Genomic DNA, 20846 nt, shown 5'->3' with positions numbered 1-20846 from the left:
GTATGGAATGAAAACCCATTGCAAGGTGCAGCTCATTTACTTGCTCTGAGTACCTGGGGTTCTTGATGAACCTAAAAGCCCTATATATATATCCCTGCAACCAGAAGAGTCCCGCAGATGTAACGGTATATTGCTTTAAAAAATTTGACATCACATGAAAAAGTTACAGAGTAAAACGTAGAGAGAAATGGCTGCTTTTTGCACCTCAATTTCATTTTTATTTTTTCAGCTGTTATTTTCTGTAGGAAACCCTTGTAGGATCTACACAAATTACCCATTGCTGAATTCAGAATTTTGTCTACTTTTCAGAAATGTTTAGATTTCTGGGATCCAGCATTGGTTTCACACCCATTTCTGCCAGTAACTGGAAGGAGGCTGAAAGCATAAAAAATGGTAAAAATGGGGTGCTTCTCAGTAAAATGCCAAAATTGTGTTGAAAAATTTGGCTTTCTGATTCAAGTCTACCTGTTCCTGAAAGCTGGGCCGCTGGTGATTTTAGCACCGTAAACCATTTGTTGATGCCGTTTTCAGGGAAAAAAACACAAGCCTTCTCCTACAGCCCTTTTTCCCCTTTTTTTAAACAGAAAAAAATAACTTTTTGCTGTATTTTGGCTAATTTATTGGTCTCCTTCAAGGGAACCCACAAACTCTGGGTACCTCTAGAATCCCTAGGATGTTGGAAAACAAGGAAACAAATTTGGTGTGGGTAGCTTATGTGGGCAAAAAGTTATGAGGGTCTAAGTGCGAACTGCCCCCAATAGCCCAAAAAAGGTCTGGCACCTGAGGGGGAAAAGGACTGGCAGCGAAGGGGTTAAATTAGTGTGGACATCAGGTGTTTTGCAACCAAAGAGATGTTCAGAATTCAGGAAGTACAAAGCCATGCATTTAAAATGCTCATGTGCCTCATACTTATTGTCATTATGTGTAGTGAGAACTGCAAAATGGGGACTAATGTACCCTGTTGTTTACGCTAGATTTATCCAGAACAATTATTTGCATACCTATCTTATTAATGACATGTTTATTCGCAATGCTTTCCTGTTGCAGTCAAATACTCTTACCCACACCCAGCCGAAACTCAGTTTCCAATAACCTTGAGCAATTTCAGCAAGGACATAAAGTAAATAAATATGGAAGAGATGCTAGACCGGAATGAGGAGTCATATTAGAAGTCATCTCGAGAACATGGCTAGGGGATACCTAGTTTTGTTACTTGTGAGGCATCAGTGCCTGGTATTATAATTATCTTTAGGATTATCCGTGTTGTAGTCAAAAGTACCTCAGTGCTTTGAGGTTATGTGAACCTGGTCCTGACTGTAATATCATTGACAAAAATTCTGCATTCATCTCATTTGAAGGCAGTGTTCATGTGTACTGCGTGACCAATCACAACTTCAGAGAAATGATAAACGAAAATGAAAATTATGCAAGAATAACAGCACATGCTGCAATCAAATAGATTGTAAGTTATGTTATGTTTAAGATGCTCTTTAACAATACAAAGTGGCTCAGGATTCTTACCTATGATAGTTAACAACGGGTTAATGAATCTGAAATTAAACATTTTCCTTGCAATAGTAACAAAGGGATCGTTCGGGTTGTTCATTGAGTCTACGTTCACACCAAAGGAGGTGCTGATGACCACGTCAGTACTGTAGGAGCCAAACAACCTGAGCAGAAGGAAATGAAAATGAAGTTATTCATTATGTAGCTCAAATCCAAATTCTAGAGCAAAGTCAGCGATATCTATTAGCCAGGCAATATTTTTAAGTGATATATATGTGCTGATTCTAAATATCCGCACTGTAGGAATGGGGTAAACTGAGATCTAATATCACATTGATTTCATACGGTTATCATCGTTACCAATTAAATATTTGCAAGATTTTTATGTGATGATTCCAATCCTGTGCAGCATGAGTCAGTCAAGCATACAATCAACGCACACACAGATTTAAGGGGCAGTGTCTAATGACAAAGGCTCTCAATACGACCTTGGCGGGCAGCAAGATCGGACTGCCGGGCGGCCGCCAATGTGCCCGCACCCCCGCCACGGCCATTTGGAGATCCCCGCTGGGCCGCAACACAGGAGCCGGCTCCAAATGGAGCCGGCGGTGTTGCAGCCATGCGACGGGTGCAGTTGCACCCGTCGCGCTTTTCACTGTCTGCTATGCAGACAGTGAAAAGCTGCACGGGGCCCTGTCAGGGGGCCCCCGCACTGCCCATGCCAGTGGCATGGGCAGTGCAGGGGCCCCCAGGGGCCCCGTGACTCCCCGTACCGTCAGCCTTTTTCTGGCGGTGCAAACCGCCAGGAAAAGGCTGGCGGTAGGGTGACTCGTAATCACCTGGGCAGCGCTGCTAGCAGCGCTGCCCTGGCGGATTACTACCGCCGGGGCCATTGTGGCGGGAAACCGCTGGGCCCCAGCGGTGCGACCGCGGCGCTTCCGCCACAGTTGTAATGAACTGGGAAGCACCGCCAGCCTGTTGGCGGTGCTTCCGTCATTACAGCCCTGGCGGTCTTATACCGCCAGGGTTGTAATGACCCCCATTAAACTGTTTTCTCTACAGATGTTTGGAACATTATCAGCATGAAACACAAAATTCACCTTTACTAGAGATCTTTCTTTGAACTTGTGGTTTAATCATATCTGTTCACAGTTTTACAAAAATGCCCCCATCTCCAACTTATATCAAAGACGGTCAACACAGAAATATCTTTGGTAAAAGAGTGAAGGTGGGAGTGTATGACTTAAGTTCCTATCCTGAATGGGTCAGAAACGCGTGGTATTTTCAGAACCTGGTAAATGCCTTTACACCGGCGTGGGTTATTTACTAGCTATTTTAAATACCTTCTATTCTGAGTTTTTTTGGCAAAATTAAATTAGCAAATGCAGGATCGGCGTTTACCATAACGAATTGCACATGTTTTGCCTTTTTTTACAGCCCTTTTCCTCTGATAAATTTCAGCAATAAATACCAGCCGAAAAATCAGGTGCATTTTGTGCGAGGTATGGTGTCTACGGCAAAACTCAAATTCCAATCCCTTTCCAAACTCACCCTTTCTTTAAACCTCCCCGCCAGACCCTCACCCATTTTAATCCTTCTACAGTACATTCTTTTAAATCCCACATTTTTCCAAGTAGAACAGAGACTCATTACTTTTCACACTGTCAGTTCCTTAGTCCCCACCATGTTACCGCATACCTCCAAAAAGTTTAGGGACAGATTTAAGAAAAATGGCATTGCATCCAATTCAGTGCCACTTTTCTTGCGCCCCATAGCCCCCCTAACTACACCAAGTGTTACCATGGCAGTAGTTAGGGAACTATCGTCAACATTTTTTACACTAGTTTGGCACTTTGCAGGATTACTGTAAAAAATGGTGACACTAATCCTGCAAAGCACCTTGAGGCCCATTATAATAATGGTATGCCTACTTTTAACTCCTGCTCTGTGAGGGTGTTAAAAATGCTGCAAAAAATGGCACAAAGAGAACTTTTAGATTTCTTTGCACCATTTTTTCAGCCATCCTAACTTGGGAACGTCACCCTTGCATACATAATGCCTGGCACAGGCATAATGTGGCACATGGGGTTTCAAAGTAGTGCAATGCGTGCATTGCGGCACTTTGTAAATCTGGCACAGTGATTTTGGCCTTGTTGGGCCACATTAGCGTAAAAAATAACCTTACTGTGTCGCAAGGAGGTGCTACGCCTTCCTAAATATGGATGTTAGTATCTAAACTGCTCATCACATCCCACAAGCCTTTGACACCAACTACACCAAATAGAGGCCAATCAGTTCTCATGCCTTTTTAGCTCGCACAAGTCTAACTTCTTCAGGTTCCCTTAATGCTGTAAACAATCCCATGTTCCTTTATTGCCATTGCTCAGTTTCATAAATATCAGGATTCATTCAACCATAAAGTCACGAAAGGTAGATTACAGGACTCTGTGGATAAAGAGAACTTGCTCCATGACTTGCACTCAAGGTTTTGACCATTAGGAAGCATGGTCCCTGATTAACAGAGAAAAACTAAGAACATTTCCAGCATCGAGAAAAACAAACTAGAAGCATTAACATTCCTTTACATGCTAATAGTAATGTTGGTCAAAACATACTACAGGAACCAGTATAATACATGCAGATGATGTGGCATTATTTCATACCCTTACTCCAGAGAGAAGTAATATCAAGCCAGTTTTTGAGACCATAAAAAAGATTGTGTATTATCTCTGGGTATAAGATAAATGCTAAAAATATAGAGGCTCTATTGATAACTTTTGAACCACTAGATCAAACCCTGCAATATTGAAGCATGGTAACCAGAGTACTATTTTCTACATCATTAAAATATCTTTTTGTTTAAAGTATGCTTGACTACTTGTTGAAATAAAGCATGACTTCAACAAGAGTTACCATTTACCTCTCTTGATAATGGGAGGATTAAAATAATCAAAATGGTTACCCTACTGCAGAGTCTATTCCTTTTTCAGAAGCTACAGTGTAAAAATGTTGTTAAAAGAATCAGTGGGATGAATACATAATTTGCATGGTAATTCAAGTGTCCCACCCTAGCAAGGAAAAAGCTTTGTCTTCCACTGGAGAAGAAAGGTGAGCTGTTCCAACTTAGTGGCTATATCACAGTTGCTTCAACAACTTGTGCTCACTTAGAATAATTGGCAATACTATACGATTCTTATGAAGGAAATGACAAAGAAATATGGTCTAAAGGGTTTTGTTAGTAAATTGGTAGTAGTGAAAAAATATAAAACCATTGAGTTTTAAGTCCTCAGAGACCCTAATCAGTTGTATTAATTATGGATCAGATGATCAAAGATTGATCAAAGAATGGAATGTCTACCATTATGGAACAATTTGGAGCTCCCTGAAGAATTGTCTAGTCTAATGCTTAACAGGGCCAAGAAAAGGCTAATGAGAACTTAAATAATTGTGGAATCATGAAAGGTTTAGGACACTGGAAGAAGTTAGACAAGAAAATCAATATTGAATTAAAAGGAAGAGTTTGCAGCTTAGAAGTTACTTTTCAGACATACAGCCTGGAGAAGAGTTAGATATTTTTAGTGAGATTTTACAACACCCTGCTCATAAAGTCTACACATCAAAAGTTTATGCACAATTTTTAACTCTAGAAAAAATTAACAATGATAAAATTAGAACAGCCTGGGAACTAGATTTAGGTTTTCAGTTCATAGAGCAGGATTGGGGTGGATTAACTCAGATATCCATTTGTTTAAGCTCTAATATCCAGCACATGCAGTATTATATGGTATATCAGTTGTGTTTAATGCCAGCGTATATTAATACAATTGCAGAATCAATACCAGCTGTATATAAGAGATGTTTTCAAGTGATTGGGAACTGGAAACGTATGCTAGGAGACTATAACAAAATCAAAAAGTTTCAAAAGAATGTTTCTGAATGGCTTGTGGAAAAATTAGGATATCTGATATCACCATATCCCTGCTAAGCGGTGCTGGGCTGGCAAAGTTTTTCTAAAAGAATGGAAAAAAACGGTTTTGACAGTTTCCTAACTCTTCTTTGTAAAAGTGTTTTTCCTTGTTTTGTGTAACTTGTCATCACAAATGATGTTACATATTGAGGAGATACATGTGACATTGGTGACAACCATATAAAAACACACAGCAACATGGTTTGTGCATCTCAATTAGCAATTAGTTGGTGAGTACATTGAGTGGCGGCGGGCAGCATTGGGCCATGCAAGACGGTATTGATAATCAAATGGAATGAATAAGGAGCCTATTACAAAGCCCTTATGAGCTTATGACTGCTTTCAGTGTTTTAGTCTGATATCTGAGGATGTCTTAAAATGTGACCTAAGGCCCATTATTCATCACCCTCTGTACCTAATAACCATGAATGCAATTCTCCTGTAACCCCTGGAGGAGCTGATGGGTGAACCAGTCCAGTGTGGGGTTGTCATACCTTTGTGCCAGTATTTCAAGAAAGAAAGTTAGGATGCCCTCCCATGTTTGTGCATGTTGTCCTTTACCCAGACCTTTGTAACTGCTCACTCAGATTACTTTTGAGTCAATCCCTCCCCAACATATTGTCAGCTCTATCCAGTTCTATGCTTCCAGTCACTACAGGGATTTCCAGGCAGTGGCAATTCCCTTTTTTAGCAAGAGTTACAAAGAGGTATATACATTTATTTATCATTTTCCGTTTTTTGGGGGAGTATGTACTGTCACAAGAGACAACATTTTCGTTTGAGGAATCCTGTTCTGTTAGTAAATCGCTCTATTTTTCCCATCCCCTCTTTCCAGTAGGAATTTCACAATCATTGGTTGCTAGATCATTAATAGCACAAAAAAGGAAATCAATAGAAGTCCCTTCATTTGAAGAATAAAAATCAAGAGTACATTAATATTTGATGAATTGTGCCATAAAGGCAATGGATTATGTAATCAGTGTGCAAAGCACTGGTTAACCTAAAAAAAGGCTTACCAAATGAGCTATAGCTCATGAATAAGCAAATTATGCCTTTTTTACATTAATATATTATCCCTCAAAATTAATATTTGCAATTTTTTCTTCTAATGAAATATAAGATTGACTCACTTCCCAGTATTAAAGCAAATAATGACTACAATACTGGACTGAAATGACCACTCTAACCCTAAAAAAGATGAGATCATTCTTCCAAAATGATTGGGCCTCTTTCACACTACCAACTATATTGCACCAGGCACAGTACTGCAGTCTCTTGCCTGATGCTCATGCTGTTTAACATGGACATGTGGCTTCCCACTAGCCCAATCCAATATCTTAGACTCCTAGCCTATTTTGATACTAATGAAAGACACATCCATCTACAATCATATATACCCAGAGTAAAAAAATAAAAATAACAGAGGGCTTTTTAACATAACTATTTCTAACGAAAAACATCTTTCCTGTCCCTCAACCAACAAAAGCAGACCAACTACTTGTAAGCAAATCAGCAAAGACAATCCTACTGTTCACGTGGACCCAATTGCTATATCTGATAGGTAGGTTTGTTGAGAAGATTTGGAACTAGCACCAGTAATGCAGATGCTGCATATCATTATACAGAGGAGAGGAAATGTGGGATTCCTCCTACGCTCATCACAGTTCCTCAATGTGAGCAGAAATATGCGAGTTCAGTCTGTCATGGTAGCGTGGGAGACTCACATGCCCTTCTAAATCGATAACGTACATTTGCCCTGTGAGGTGTCCCAAAAAAGAGACCAGCAAAGAATAGACTGGAGTCCAGGGCGGTTTTGGAATTTACAGCATTAACCGGCATCCCTCTCAGTGTTAGTATAGGAGGGTTTCAAGGCTCCTGGAGTCATCTCGACCCAGATAAGTTTCCTCCTAGGGGTAGTGATTAATTTAAGTGAAAGAGTGAGCAGAGGCTTTCGTGGTGGGGCCAAAGGAATTAAACAGATGCCTCTGATTTGAGGCGCTCCTGCCGCTGACTGGTGAGTGGCTGCAGGTAGAACAGATGAATGATTAGTTGACAGTGAGAGCGTGAGCTCAGGATAAGTCTAGGGTACCTTAGTATTAGCACAGTGTTGAGAAGTGAGGGTTCCTCATCCAGAAGTCAGATAGATTCTAGTTGCCCCAGACGCTCTCGAACATCCTCAAGAAACTGTGCACCTGCAGGTAGCAGGGTAAAGACCTATATAGGGCACCACTCTATTGATGTTCAGATGATAGGACTAGGAGAGAACATAGACCAACAGTCTGTGAGAAATAATCAGTTTTCATTACTAGGATATGGTGATGTGTGCATGTTCACAGGTAATGATCAGTATCGGATCACCTAGGGTTGATAAGATTGCATTTTCACCCAGAGTGTCTAAAGTAAAATGAAACAGGATGCTTAGGAAGTTTACTACTAACACTTCCAAAGTGACAGAGGGCTATTAAAGGTGACACTTGGCTAAGAACCCGCATAGGGTGGATTCTCCAGCAAGGGGCAAAGAGTAGTGTTGACTATGACCTGGGTAGACAGACCCACTATGCTATTGGCCGTTTTTGTGGCAAAGTCTATCTCAGAGTAAATAAACGAGTAACTAATGGAAAGCATCACTTACACCTTGTATCAGGAAGAGAGAGTACTTCAGGGTTCAGGCATCCACTACTTTAGGGGTCAGGCATCTACTACTTTAACCACTAAAACCAGATATAGAATGTGAATTGAACAAGTTTCAAGCTAGCCCCTTCAACTGCTGCAGAACAGAGCTGGGCCTTTGTGTGAATAGCTTTGATTATGTTCAATAAACAAATGGAATGGTATATAGCAACTCAAAATGCAGACCGATTTTTCGTGGCGAAATAGAGAACTGTATGTGAAAATGACAATTTTGGATGTCCTAACGTCAATGTGTGTAGGCAGAGTCAAGGTATACAAATAAAAACAAACTTAAAGTAAATAGTGGTATGAGTCGCAAGGATGGTCCCTGATGCATCCATACATTTTTGCTTCCTACCCTAGAAGGACACAATAATCCAAGGTTGCGAGTAAAGGGTTCCATTTGCACCCCAAATCAAAAATATATGCACACAAATACTTGTGAATCATCACTGAAAGAACATTGATGAAGTCACTTAAATTCCCATCTTTACACCAAACTCAACTCTCCACAGATTACAAAGCTCAATATGGCTTCCAGTCTTAAATCCCAATATTTATTGTACTCTTTCATTTCTCCTAGGACCATCAATCAGCATTCGTCACTCTAATGTAAACCTCTCCATTTATAACACTGTTCCAAGTTACATCGTTACTCTTAACAACTCTCAATGTTTTTCAGCAACCTTGCAACCACGATTTGCCAACATGCTTCAATTTCTTACTTACTGTTTCATATCTAAGGGTTCATCATGTTCTGTTTTTTTCTGGACATTTTTTACCAAAGTTTCTCCCAAACTCTTCATGATTGGAAACATCTGAAAATCAAGAAAACAAAAATCAAGGAATGCAAATTATCTTGGATACACTTGTTGAAAATACAACTTTCCAGGCCTAAACCTACCCTTTTTATACATGTATAGCACCCCTAAGGTGGGCCCTGGGTAGCCGCAGGGGCAGGGTGCATTGTATGTTAAAGGTGGGACTGATGTGTTTTTCATGTCCTAACAGTGAAATACCGCCAAATTCAGTTTTCACTATTGTAAGGGCTATCTCTCTCATAGGTTAACATGGGGTCGTTCTTTAAATAACTTTTAAGTGCAGTTTCCCTTCGGGAGCAGATGGAAATATAGAGTTTGAAAATGGCACTTTTAAAAAGGTTCCTCTTGAATCCTGAAGTAATCTAAAAATCTGGGGTTTTGGGTCCACTACTTATACACCTTTCTGCCTTTGAAGCAGGCAAACTTCAAAGGAAAGTGCTATTCACAAGATCCTGCCTTGCCCAGGCCTGGCTCCAGACTCACACCAGTGGGTTGGAGACGGCATTGTGTGAGGGTGGGCACAGCCCTTTTAGGTGTCAGTTACCACTCCTCCATCCACTCTAGCTCAGATGGCCCTTCACGATATGTAGGCTATACCCCAGCTCCCTTTGTGTCACTGTTTAGAGGGGATTCACAACCAGCCCAACTGTCAGTCTGACCCAGACAGGGAATACACACGCAGGCAGAGTCACCAAATGGTTTAAGCAAGAAAATGCCCACTTTCTAAAAGTGGCATTTTCAAACTGACCATTTAAAAAACAACTTTGCCAAAAGATGTATTTTTTAATTGTGAGTTCCGAGACACCAAACTCCACATTTCTATCTGTTCTCGAAGGTAAAGTGCACTTAAAAGTTATTTAAAGGCAGACCCATGTTGACCTATTAGAGATACAGGCAATGCAACAGTGTAAACCGAATATGGCAGTATTTCACTGTTAGGACATATAAAACACACCAGTACATGTCCCCCTTTTAACATACATTGCACCCTGCCGATGGAGCTACCTAGGGCCTAACTCAGGGGTGCCTTACATATATAAAAAGTGAAGGTTTGGGCCTGGCAAGTGGGTGCACTGGCAAGTGGGTGCACTTACCATGTCGGATTGGCAGTTTGAAACTGCACAAACAGACACTGCAGTGGGAGGGCTGAGCCATGTTTACAGGTCTACTCATGTGGGTGGCACAAGCAGTGCTGCAGGCCCACTAGTACCATTGTATTACAGGCCCTGGGCACCGCTAGTGCACTTTACTAGGGACTTACTAGTAAATCAAATGTGTCAATCATGGCAAAGCCAATTACTCATACATTTTACACAGGGAACACTTGCACTTTAGCACTGGTTAGCAGTGGTAAAGTGCCCAGAGTACCAAAAACAGAGTCAAAACGTGGGAAGCAGAGGCACAAAAGACAGGGGGGCAACATGCCAAGGATGTCAGGTCTAACATGTGTCCCCCCCGCTGAAAGTAGGGAGAACTACCCAACCTTATGGGAGTTCTCAACACTAAGGCGAAAGAATCATAGCCAGACCATCAGCATTAGTTTTTTCTGTTCCAGGGCGGTGTTCCACCGTAAAGTCCATTCCCTGTAGGGAGATGGACCACCTAAAAAGTTTTGGGTTCTCACCCCTCATCTGCATTAACCATCTGAGGGGCTTGTGGTCTTTCTGAACCCGGAAGTGAGTCCCACACAAGTAGAGTCTCAGCTTCTTCAGTGCCCAAACCACAGCAAAAGTTTCACGCTCAATTGCACTCCACCGACGTTCCTGGGGAAATACCTTCCAACTAATGAAGGCTACAGGCTGGTCTAGGCCCTCTTCCTTTAGCTGTGACAACACTGCTCCCACAACATGCTCTGAAGCATCAGTCTGCACAACAAATTCTTAAGAGAAGTCAGGTGCCTTTAGAGAATGGGTACCAAGAACAAGGCTGCCTTCAGGGCATCAAAAACTGTCTGGCAAGCCTCAGTCCAGATCACTTTCTTTGGTTGCATCTTGGAAGTTAATTCTGTTAAGGGAGCAGCAATGGTGCCATACCCCTTAACAAACCTCCTATAGTAACCTGTGAGACCTAAAAAGGCCCTCACCTCAGTCTGGGTCTTGGGGGCCTCCCAAGCCAGAATGGTATCAATCTTTGGCTGTAGGGGTGCCACCTGGCCAATCCCCACCTGGTGTCCCAAGTACACCACAGAACCATGCCCTATTTGAAGCTATTTGCTTACTTGCCTTAATAGTGAGGCCTGTCTTCTGCAGGGCCTCAAACACTTTGCAGAGGTGCTGCAAGTGTTCCTCCCAAGTGGGGCTGATCACAGAAATGTCATTCAGGTAGGTTGCACTTAAATCATCCAGTCCAGCCAACACCTGGTTAACCAGCCTCTGAAAGGTGACAGGGGCATTTTTCATCCCAAAGGGCATCACCCTAAACTGGTAGTGTCCATCTGGGGTAGAAAATGCAAACCCCTCCTTGGCCCCCTCATTCAGAGCAATTTGCCAATATCCAGACATTAAGTAAAATGTGGTGAGCTATTTGGCAGCCCCTAAATGATCAATGAGCTCATCAGCTGAGGGTATGGGGTGCACATCAGTCTTAGTGACCACATTGAGTCCACGGTAATCCACACAGAACCTGAGTTCTGGAGTGGCACCATGGACAGCAGCCTTTGGGACTGAGACCACAGGGCTGGCCTAAAGGCTACTGGAAAACTCAATAACCCCTAATGCTAACACCTTGGACACCTCACCCTTGATGTTAGCCCTTACCTTGTCAGTCACCCTGTAAATCTTGTGTTTTACAGGTGGACTGTCCCCATTGTCCACATCATGTGTACACAAATGAGTGACCCCTGGGATCAAGGAAAACAATATGGCAAACTGTCCCAATACCTGATGACAGTCCCTCTGTTGCTCTGGGTTCAGTGAGGGGGAGAGGTTCACACCCTCCACAGACCCATCTTTCTCTGTAGTGAATCCTAGTTTGTTTTAATGGGATACAGGAGTTAGCTTAGCCTTTGGCTTGCAGACTCGTGCCCCCGTCACCTAGTGACTTTTACCCTACTTAGCTAGCTCTGTTTTAGCACATTTATTTAATTAATTATTTTACAATGGCTGCTCTGTTTTTAGTTAGGCCCAAGCTTTAGTTTGTGTTATCAGTGCCACTGCGCCAAGGCGTCAATATCAAGTGACAAAGATAAACAAACTGTAGGTATTCACAATCAGTACTTTCCCTCTTCACTCTTTCAAGGGAATTGATTATATAAATTACCGTCCCAAGCATGTCTTGTTATCTATTGTTTGGGAACAGGCCTACGTCAGGGGTCCAAGCAGATCTGTATAAATACTCTTCACTTAAACATATAGAGGGATTCCGACCAGATGCCATTGCTGCTATAGATGCTGCACGCCGCCTTGATGCTGACCCAGTCTTCGTGTCCCTAGGGAGTCTGAGCTAGAGACCTAATTCCAATGTAACGAGGGTTGGGGGACTCTTCTCATGGACATGGCAATGGCAGATTACGTTTAACATGCCTAGCTCTCTTTCATATTAGAGATTAGGTACATGAAATTAGGGTATTAGGACATATTTCACATTTCATGTCATTGCAAGATGATGGGGGTCTTTGTATTAATGACTCTTGTCTTTACCATTCTGTTTCTGGCACTGTTCATTATCCTAATCATTGCAGCCCATGCACCTTATCGCAGATTACTGTTTTGTTAAATAAAACCTATTGACACCTTACTGCATCTTCTTCATTGCATGTGTTTGATTGAGACATGTTGTTCATGTGAGAAAGGGGTAATCTCTGTTTAACCACAGCACTCCCTGAGATGTCACACTCTTTAGTCCTTGCGTAAAGGCTGCCACATATCACCTTTTACTGTTTGGGTTTTTGTTGAGGTGCTGCTTGTGAGCCGAGAGGGTTGAGATGACACTTGCTATTTGTTGTAGGATTGACATAGTCGCCTACAAACATAAGTATTGTCATCCTTCAACCAGCAGTCTAGAGCAAGAGTCCAACTACGACATGGCGCCACCAACTACGGTATTTAGGCACTAATTTACAGATACCCTGACTATCACTGTCTCACATACTACAGGTACCCTAACTACCTTTATACGTAGACGTCCATGGTCTTAGGGAAGATCCTCCTCAGCTGAACAGGGAGTACCTAATTAGGCTGTAGGTTGTTCGAGCTGGAACTTAAAAAGGACTTTTCTCCCTATTTGGTGTTCCATCTCTTTACCCATTTCACAACATGGCTAACGCCATAGAAATTCCTGTGAACGCTAGACAAGCACTAACTCTACACCTAGTAGCACCTGGCTGAACAGATGAGGGCGGGGATGTCACATTCATAGTAGAAGCTAGTGAAGCTTACCAGACAGAAATATTCTATTCTTGGGTCACCTTTTCTGAGGAAGACCAAAGATCATTCACATTCCACACATACAGAATTTAAACGTACCTCAACGGTACCAAGCATACCAGTATCTTGAGAATCCGATTACCTATCAAGAACATCAGAACTGGTTTAATGGCACCCTACCACATGTAATACAACCCGTGAGTTTAGGACCCTTAGATAATGATGGACCAAAGTGTCCTATGTTTGCCACATACACACCTCACCCAGTTATACAAAAAATGCATGCAGAAGACCTGCGAAACTTATATCTTGAACTAGTAACACTCTACAGATGACTTGTTCAGTTCGTAATGCGAACTTTGAACACTACACCAGTGCGTCCAGCACCACCAGCAACTGCTGGATACAAATTGGCTACTGGGATGAATCCACAAACAGTGCATACTATCATGGGTGAGGTACCCACAGAACGAGAGAAAATACCGTTCTGGATAGCCCAGAAAACAAATCAGCTGGAAGCTGAGTTTTCCCATACGAGACCACAGGAGAAACATCGAATTCTCACAATGTGTTTGCCCTTTGGGATGGTTCCCTTGGTGGATTACTGTGCCACATGGGGTACAGTCTTTGCTGCAATATACACTACCACACATGGTACCCCAACACTAGCCAATTTGCCGGAAGTGTTAAAACAAATATAGATGCAAAAACAGGGCTGCACCAGCCCTAGATTTGGGGATGAAATGAATGCATAACTTTGACGCAGTCTCCTCAATAATACTTAGTAATATCAAGGGGAAGTGGTAGCACTGGCTATACGCAAGCGCCTCTGAGAGATTCCACATTTGGAATGGGAGAAAGAGCTACCGAAAATAATTTCCGACACCCACACTAGTATAGGAGGGGATAGTTTGGGAGCCAAGCCGAAGAAGGTTTAAATACAGAGTACCACCGTTAAGGAAGGCACTAAATAAGCACAGGAGGGGTCTAGAAAGCCCTTGGATAAGCAAAAACAATATAAAAATAGACTAAATCAAAGAGCTTATTCTCCACATTTGTAGAAGTCCGACAGGAGATATACTCAGAAATAGAGAAAATATAAAAGCTCCTGACAGATATACTGATTCACGTCCCTCTTGTTCCTTTCAGGGAACACCGGATAGACGTAGCGAGAGTGGGGGCTGTCCTGATCGATGTCCTGAATACGTGAACCAGAAGAAAGACTCACCACAGACTTCGGACAAAAAAGAAGATAAGTCCCCACAACAAAAGCCACAGTTTAAAAAGAAAAAGGTCGCAGCACTGTTGATTAAAAATGCCAGTACACTTGAGATCATTACTGAAGAACAAGACGTGGGCAGTGATACTGTTAGACAGCGCAGTAGAGGTCCCGATCTGTCACCAGAGTCTGAAAGATCATCTGGATGCGACAGCAACTAGCGATTTCCTTGCGGTTGAGACTGCGGACGGCCGCGTTTCCCCACCCAACATGTTTATGATTTAAATATCCAAATTGTGGGAGACGTGTGATATTTTGGGATGAACTTAGTTGTGATATCCTTCTGGCCGAAAGGGACTGGCCACCTGCACACGTCCGTAAGCTCCCACATGGGGAAGATGTCATTTTGCCTTCTTTCTCTGATCTTGTTCCGGAGGCGGTGAAACAAGCCTATGCTGTCAACTTGACTTTAGTGCAGGCACCTGCGTTGTACTGCAGTCATGTAAGTTGGGACAAGGATTCTCCTCCTTGTCATGTAATACCTATTAGGTCTACACCCCAACCTCAACCACAATATCATGTTAAGCACAAAGCAAAAGCACCAGTGAGGGAGATCCTCACTCAGCTCGAGTAACAGGGAGTAATTGAGCCCTGTGTCTCTGCAATGAATAACCCGTTATTCCCGGTTGCAAAGCCCGACCATTGTTATAGAATAGTCTTAGATTACAGACACTTAAACAGTCATACAGGTACATACGTTATACAAAATTCACATAGCACAGCACTGATTAATTATGCACAACGTATCAAGCCACCCTATGACTTAATACGCCCTGATTTTTCTAGCAGACAGTGGTCAGTTGAACACACACGCATCCTTAGGGAATTGCAACAGGTTAATGCTAGAAGCAAAACACTTGCACACACGTGACAACAAAACAAATTTGGTGATCAGAATAATATCTGGTGCCATTGGGTTTACTTATGTCACCTTTAATGAGGGTGACACATTGCCCATAGCATACAAATCTCATTTATATTCTATTGCAAAACAACGATTTGCACCCATAGAAAAAATTCTAACTGTAGTTCAAATGACTGTCATTATCTAGAGGCCACTTGGCCAAGGGAAACGCATCATTGTCGTTACCCCCGGTGCCAGCCTTAGAGGCTGTCACCAAAGCAAGCGTTCCTAACACTAAAGCATTACATCCACACTGGATTCAGTGGGCAACCTCCCTGACTGCCACCATTGTTGACTACATAGACCCTAGGGGACTGCACAGCTCAGCTGGCTGAAATAAAAGCCCTTATTCTAGAGCTAGAACACACAGAGCCAGGATTGCTGACTTTAATTGTCTGTGACTCATACTACTGCATCCAGTCTGTTAAAAATGGGGTCTTTGGTTGGCAGTCATGTTACCCCCCTGTCCAAGCAAGGACCCTCACTCTGGTCAGGGTAAAAAAGAATTGCCCTCAGCTAACCCCTGCTTACCCCCTTGGTAGCTTGGCACGAGCAGTGGGCTTAACTTTAGAGTACTAGGTGTAAAGTATTTGTACCAACACACACAGTAACTTAATGAAAACACTACAAAATGATACAACACAGGTTTAGAAAAATAGAGAATATTTATCTTAACAAAACAAGACCAAAACGATAAAATCCACAATACACAAGTCAAGTTATCAATTAAAAAGCAAAAAGAGTCTTCGTGTAGTTTTAAACACACACTAACACTGTTAGCGTGAAAATGTACCTTGGGTGCGTCAAAAATAACCCTGCACCGGCGAGTGTGCGTCAAAAAGAGCTTGCGATGCATCGATTTCACTCACGAGCGAGACCTTGCGTTGTTTATCCTTTCGTTGGGTTGGGGTGCGTTGTTTCTTCTCTCCGCAGGAGAGCGATGCCTCGAAACGGTCAGCACTCTCGGGTCCAGGCAGGCCTTGTGTTGTTTTTACATGTTCGGTGGTGCTTGCATCGGAAATCCAGCCGTACGATGATCCGAAAACCAAGCAGCGCGGGTTGCGATCTCACCAGCCTCTGTCAGCAATGCTGCACGTCATTTCTCCAGCTCTGTGCGTCGATTCTTCGGTCGCGTTACAGGCAAGCATAAATTTTTAGCCGTGAAGCCAGCAGCGCGTCGATATTTTCCCCGCACAATGTTCTGTGCGTGGATGTAGGAAAGTCCTCCTTTTTGCCCTGGTCACCCTGCACTTTTGGACAGGTACTGGTGGTTACTGACTCTTGGCTGTGCCCTGGGTACTGCTTACCAGTCCCAGGGCCAGTGCTCTGTGTAAAGTGGATATGCAAATTAGGCTAATTATAATTGGCTAAGTTAACCAACCTATAAGTCCCTAGTATATGGTAGGGCATGTAGGTTTAGGGACCACAGCATAGGTAGTGCACCCATATGTGCACTGCTGAGGTGCCCAGTGTCATTTTAAAGGCAGGCCTGCCTTGCTGGCTGCTTTTAAATTAAAGTTATATGCAAATTCGACTTTGGAATTAAAAGTAGGTTCAAAGTCTTAAACTACCTTATTTTTACATATGAGTCACCCCTAAGGTGTGTCCTATGTGCCCCTAGGGCTGGGTGCCATGTAACTATAAGCAGGGACCTTATAAAAATAGTTTTATAAGCCCTGGTGAGGTAAAAACAGCCAAATTCGTTTTTCTCTCATTGTAGTGAATGGCCTTCAGAGGCTAGAATGGGGAGACTTTATTTTAATTTTTAAAGTCCCCTTAAATGACAGATACAAAGAGTGTGGTATAAAATTAATTGTTGTAATAAATCCCACAACTTCCAGTTATGGGATTTAATATAACTTGTTCAAGTAAAGAGTTTTAATCTTTACCTGAAAAGTTGCCAATTTCAGCCCTGCATTGTTTTTGCTGCTGTGCCCTGATTAGCCAGCCTCTGGCAGCCTGGCCAGGCTGCCTTGATGAGATGTGAAGTGGCCTGGCTTCACACAAAGAGATGTGCCTGTGGGAGGGAATTTCCCCTCAGCAGATGGTGAGGCAAGAAGGGGGAGGGCTGCCAAACTGGTCTTCAAAGGCAGAGAAGGACATTTGGAGCAACCCAGCAACACCCCCACATCCTGCAACCCCAGACAACTAGGTGCCCCCTTGATTAGATTAGGAGAGGGCATGACAGGGGTGTGTTTATGATTTTTAGCCACACCAGTGGGTGGGCTCAGCCAGATGTAACCTCCAAAAATCAGATTCAGCCATGATGGATTTTTGAAGAATGTTGCCTCCTGGGATTGATTTTTGCCACACGTCGCAGGAAGTGGTCATCACAGGGGGAAGGAGCCTGCACCTGTTTGGAGAATCAGGGCCCCCCTGTTTTTCACCCAGGAGCAAGGATAAAACTGGCAGACCTGCACCCACACCTCAGTTCCCTACCACATCCCTACCAGGAAGAACTACAGAAGAAGAAGGACTGCCCTGCTGGACCCCTGGCCTGCACCTGGAACCTGCACTCCGGACGACTGCACCAGCTGCACACTTGGGCTTCACCACAAGAAGGACTTTGCCTGGCTTCAACTGGTTCAAGGAGGGACTCCCTGTTTGTTACAGGAGAAAAATTGATAACCAGAGTCCCCTGCACCAACTCCTGAAGAAACCGACCAGCTGACCACTGTTCAGTGGCCAAAAAGGAGTTTGCGGCAGGTGCATTCTGGGAGTTGTAGTCCGCACCCCCAAGGATCATCTCAGAGCTTCTGGACCCTTGGGGTGAGCTGTGGACCCCAAAAGAACCTTAAAAGAACATCTGGGAGAAGCCCCAGAAGTTTGGAGTACTTATGAAAAAGAGCTCCATAGAGGGACCTGATTTGCTTGTTCGTCCCGGTGAAGAAAATCTCCAAAAAAGAGACTAAGTCCGAAGGTAAAAAGTTGACTGGGACCTCCCAGCCAGCGTATCCGAGGAGGGCTCCATGGATGTCAGATCAAGATCCAGGTTTGCCCTGGTCGAAGGATTTTCACCTCGAAAAGACGACTACGTCCGAAGGTAAAAATCTCCACGAGGGCTCCCGCAACGCGTATCCGGAGAAGAGTTTCAGGAGGTCGGATTGGACTGGCAGGTTCATCTCGCTGAAGAAAATCTTCAGAAAAGAGTCTAAGTCTGAAGGTAAACTTTTGACCGAGGCCTCCCGCAAGCTGTAGCCGAGCAGGGCTCCATCGCGGTCGGCCTTAAACTTTGACTTTTCCCCGGTCGAGGTGCGACCAGATGACCAGATTGGCGCTTTTTGTTTCTAGGTGCTAGAAAACAATAATTCTTTAAACATTAATATCTCCAGTTCCCCTTATCCGATATTATTCGTTTTTATGTCATTTTAATGATAAAAATATCATCTATTTTTTATCAATTGGTTTAGGATTTTTAAACTGCTTCCTGTGTTTTATTTAATTACTATTTTGTGATATTTGAATGCTTTATGCTCTGTCTCCTACGATAAGCCTTGCCGCTCGTTGCCAAGCTACCAAGGGTTGAGCTGGGTTTAATTTACTGAGACCTAACTGGACCTAAGTGGATGTTAGTGGCCTATTGCTAAGTGGAGGTACCTACCTGCCCTTACCAATAACCCATTTCCCAACAGTGGATTTCTTCCTCTTAGGCTGCCAGCTTCTCCTAAATCAAGCCCTTGGAGATCTTCACAAGAAGGAAGGCAACACAAAGTCCAGTCTTTGTCCTCTTGCACAGGGAGAAGCAGCAACTGCAGGATAGCTCCACAAAGTACAGATATAGGCAGGGCAGCTCTTCTTCCTCAGCTCTTCAGCTCTTCTCCAGGCAGAGGTTCCTCTTGGTTTTCAGAAGTGTTCTAAAGTCTGTGGTTTTGGGTGCCCTTCTTATGCCCAATTTCTCCTTTGAAGTAGGCCTACTTTCAAAGCAAAGTCTCTCTTGAATGTTAAATCCTGCCTTGCCCAGGCCAGGCCCCAGACACTTACCCGGGTGTTGAAGACTGCATTGTGTGAGGGCAGGCACAGCCCTTTCAGGTGTGAGTGACCACTCTTTCCCTCCCTCCTAGCACAGATGGCTCATCAGGATGTGCATGCTGCACCCCAGCTCCCTTTGTGTCACTGTCTAGTGTGAGGTGCAACAAGCCCAACTGTCAAACTGACTCAGATAGGGAATCCACAACCAGGCAGAGTCACAGAAATGGTATAAGCAAGAAAATGCTCACTTTCTAAAAGTGGCATTTCCAAACACACAATCTTAAAATCAACTTTACTAAAAGATGTATTTTCAAATTGTGAGCTCAGAGACCCCAAACTCCACATGCCCATCCGCTCCCAAAGGGAATCTACACTTTAATCAGATTTAAAGGTAGCCCCCATGTTAACCTATGAGAGGGACAGGCCTTGCAACAGTGAAAAACAAATTTAGCAATATTTCACTGTCAGGAAGTATAAAACACATTACTATGGCCCTCATTCTGACCTTGGCGGTCTTTTCGCAAGACCGCTGAGTTACCGCTGCGGTAAAGACCGCCGACCGCGGCGGTATGCCGCTGCGCGTATTCCGACCGCTGGGAGCGTTCTGCCGGAAAACCGCCAGCAGCCACACTGGCGGTCGGCGGGAAAGTGGAGACTGGTCAACCTCCACCGCCACGCCAGCAGAACACCGCCCCCAGAATTACGACCCACATTTCTGTGTGGCGGTCTTCTGTTGGCGGTCTTCTGTTGGCGGTCACGTCCCTATGGCTCCCGTCGCCTCCCGGAGGACCAACGCACAAGGTAAGTTGATCGTCTGTGAGGGGAGGGGGTGGGGGGGTGTTGTGTGATGTGTGCGTGCATGGGGGTGTGTAGAGGGGGTGTGTGAGTGCGTGCATGCGGGCGGGGGGTGCTGCTGTGCCTATGGGCAATGTGTGTAGTTCGGCGGGTGCGCATGTTGGCATGTATGTGTGCGGGTATGTGCCCCCGTTGTGTATGTGTGTGTGTAGGGGGTGTGCATATGTGCATGTTGGGGGTGCGTGCATGTCGGGGTGCGTGTATGTGCATGTCGGGGTGGGGGGGGCAGGGGGTTCGTACCACCTCTGGGGGGGTGGAGGGTGTGGGGGGAGGACTCGTGGGGGGTAGTGGGGGGTGGGGGAGACCCCTATCAGTGCCAGGGAAGGAATTCCCTGGCCCCGATAGTGCCTACCGCCATGGTTCGCATGGCGGTTCCCGACTGCCAAAAACCGCGGTGGTAAGCAGGGTCATGATACGGTTGGCGGTCTTGGGTCGACCGCCGGGCCGGAGTGCGCAAACTCCAGCCCGTCGGTCATGACCGCTGTGGCGGTCGGAGTGGGAAAGTGGCGGT

At 44.1% G+C, this 20846-nt stretch overlaps 1 protein-coding gene across 2 annotated transcripts in view; it reads right to left on the bottom strand.

Annotated features, from left to right (window-relative positions):
* The window catches only part of LOC138261216 (cytochrome P450 3A21-like), a 334418-nt gene that overhangs the window by 133706 nt on the left and 179866 nt on the right, over window positions 1-20846 (bottom strand). For both annotated transcript variants that reach the window (XM_069209971.1, XM_069209970.1), the window contains exons 6-7: window positions 8873-8961; window positions 1522-1670 (exon numbers count right to left, since the gene is read on the bottom strand). In XM_069209971.1, the coding sequence (XP_069066072.1) occupies window positions 1522-1670; window positions 8873-8961 (238 nt within the window). The remainder of the gene's footprint in view (window positions 1-1521; window positions 1671-8872; window positions 8962-20846) is intronic.

This window comes from Pleurodeles waltl, chromosome 10 (genome assembly GCF_031143425.1).
Source record: "Pleurodeles waltl isolate 20211129_DDA chromosome 10, aPleWal1.hap1.20221129, whole genome shotgun sequence".
Classification (NCBI taxonomy): Eukaryota; Metazoa; Chordata; class Amphibia; order Caudata; family Salamandridae; genus Pleurodeles; species Pleurodeles waltl.
Note: the sequence above shows the minus strand (reverse complement) of the source record. Positions and strands in the feature narration are given on the sequence as shown.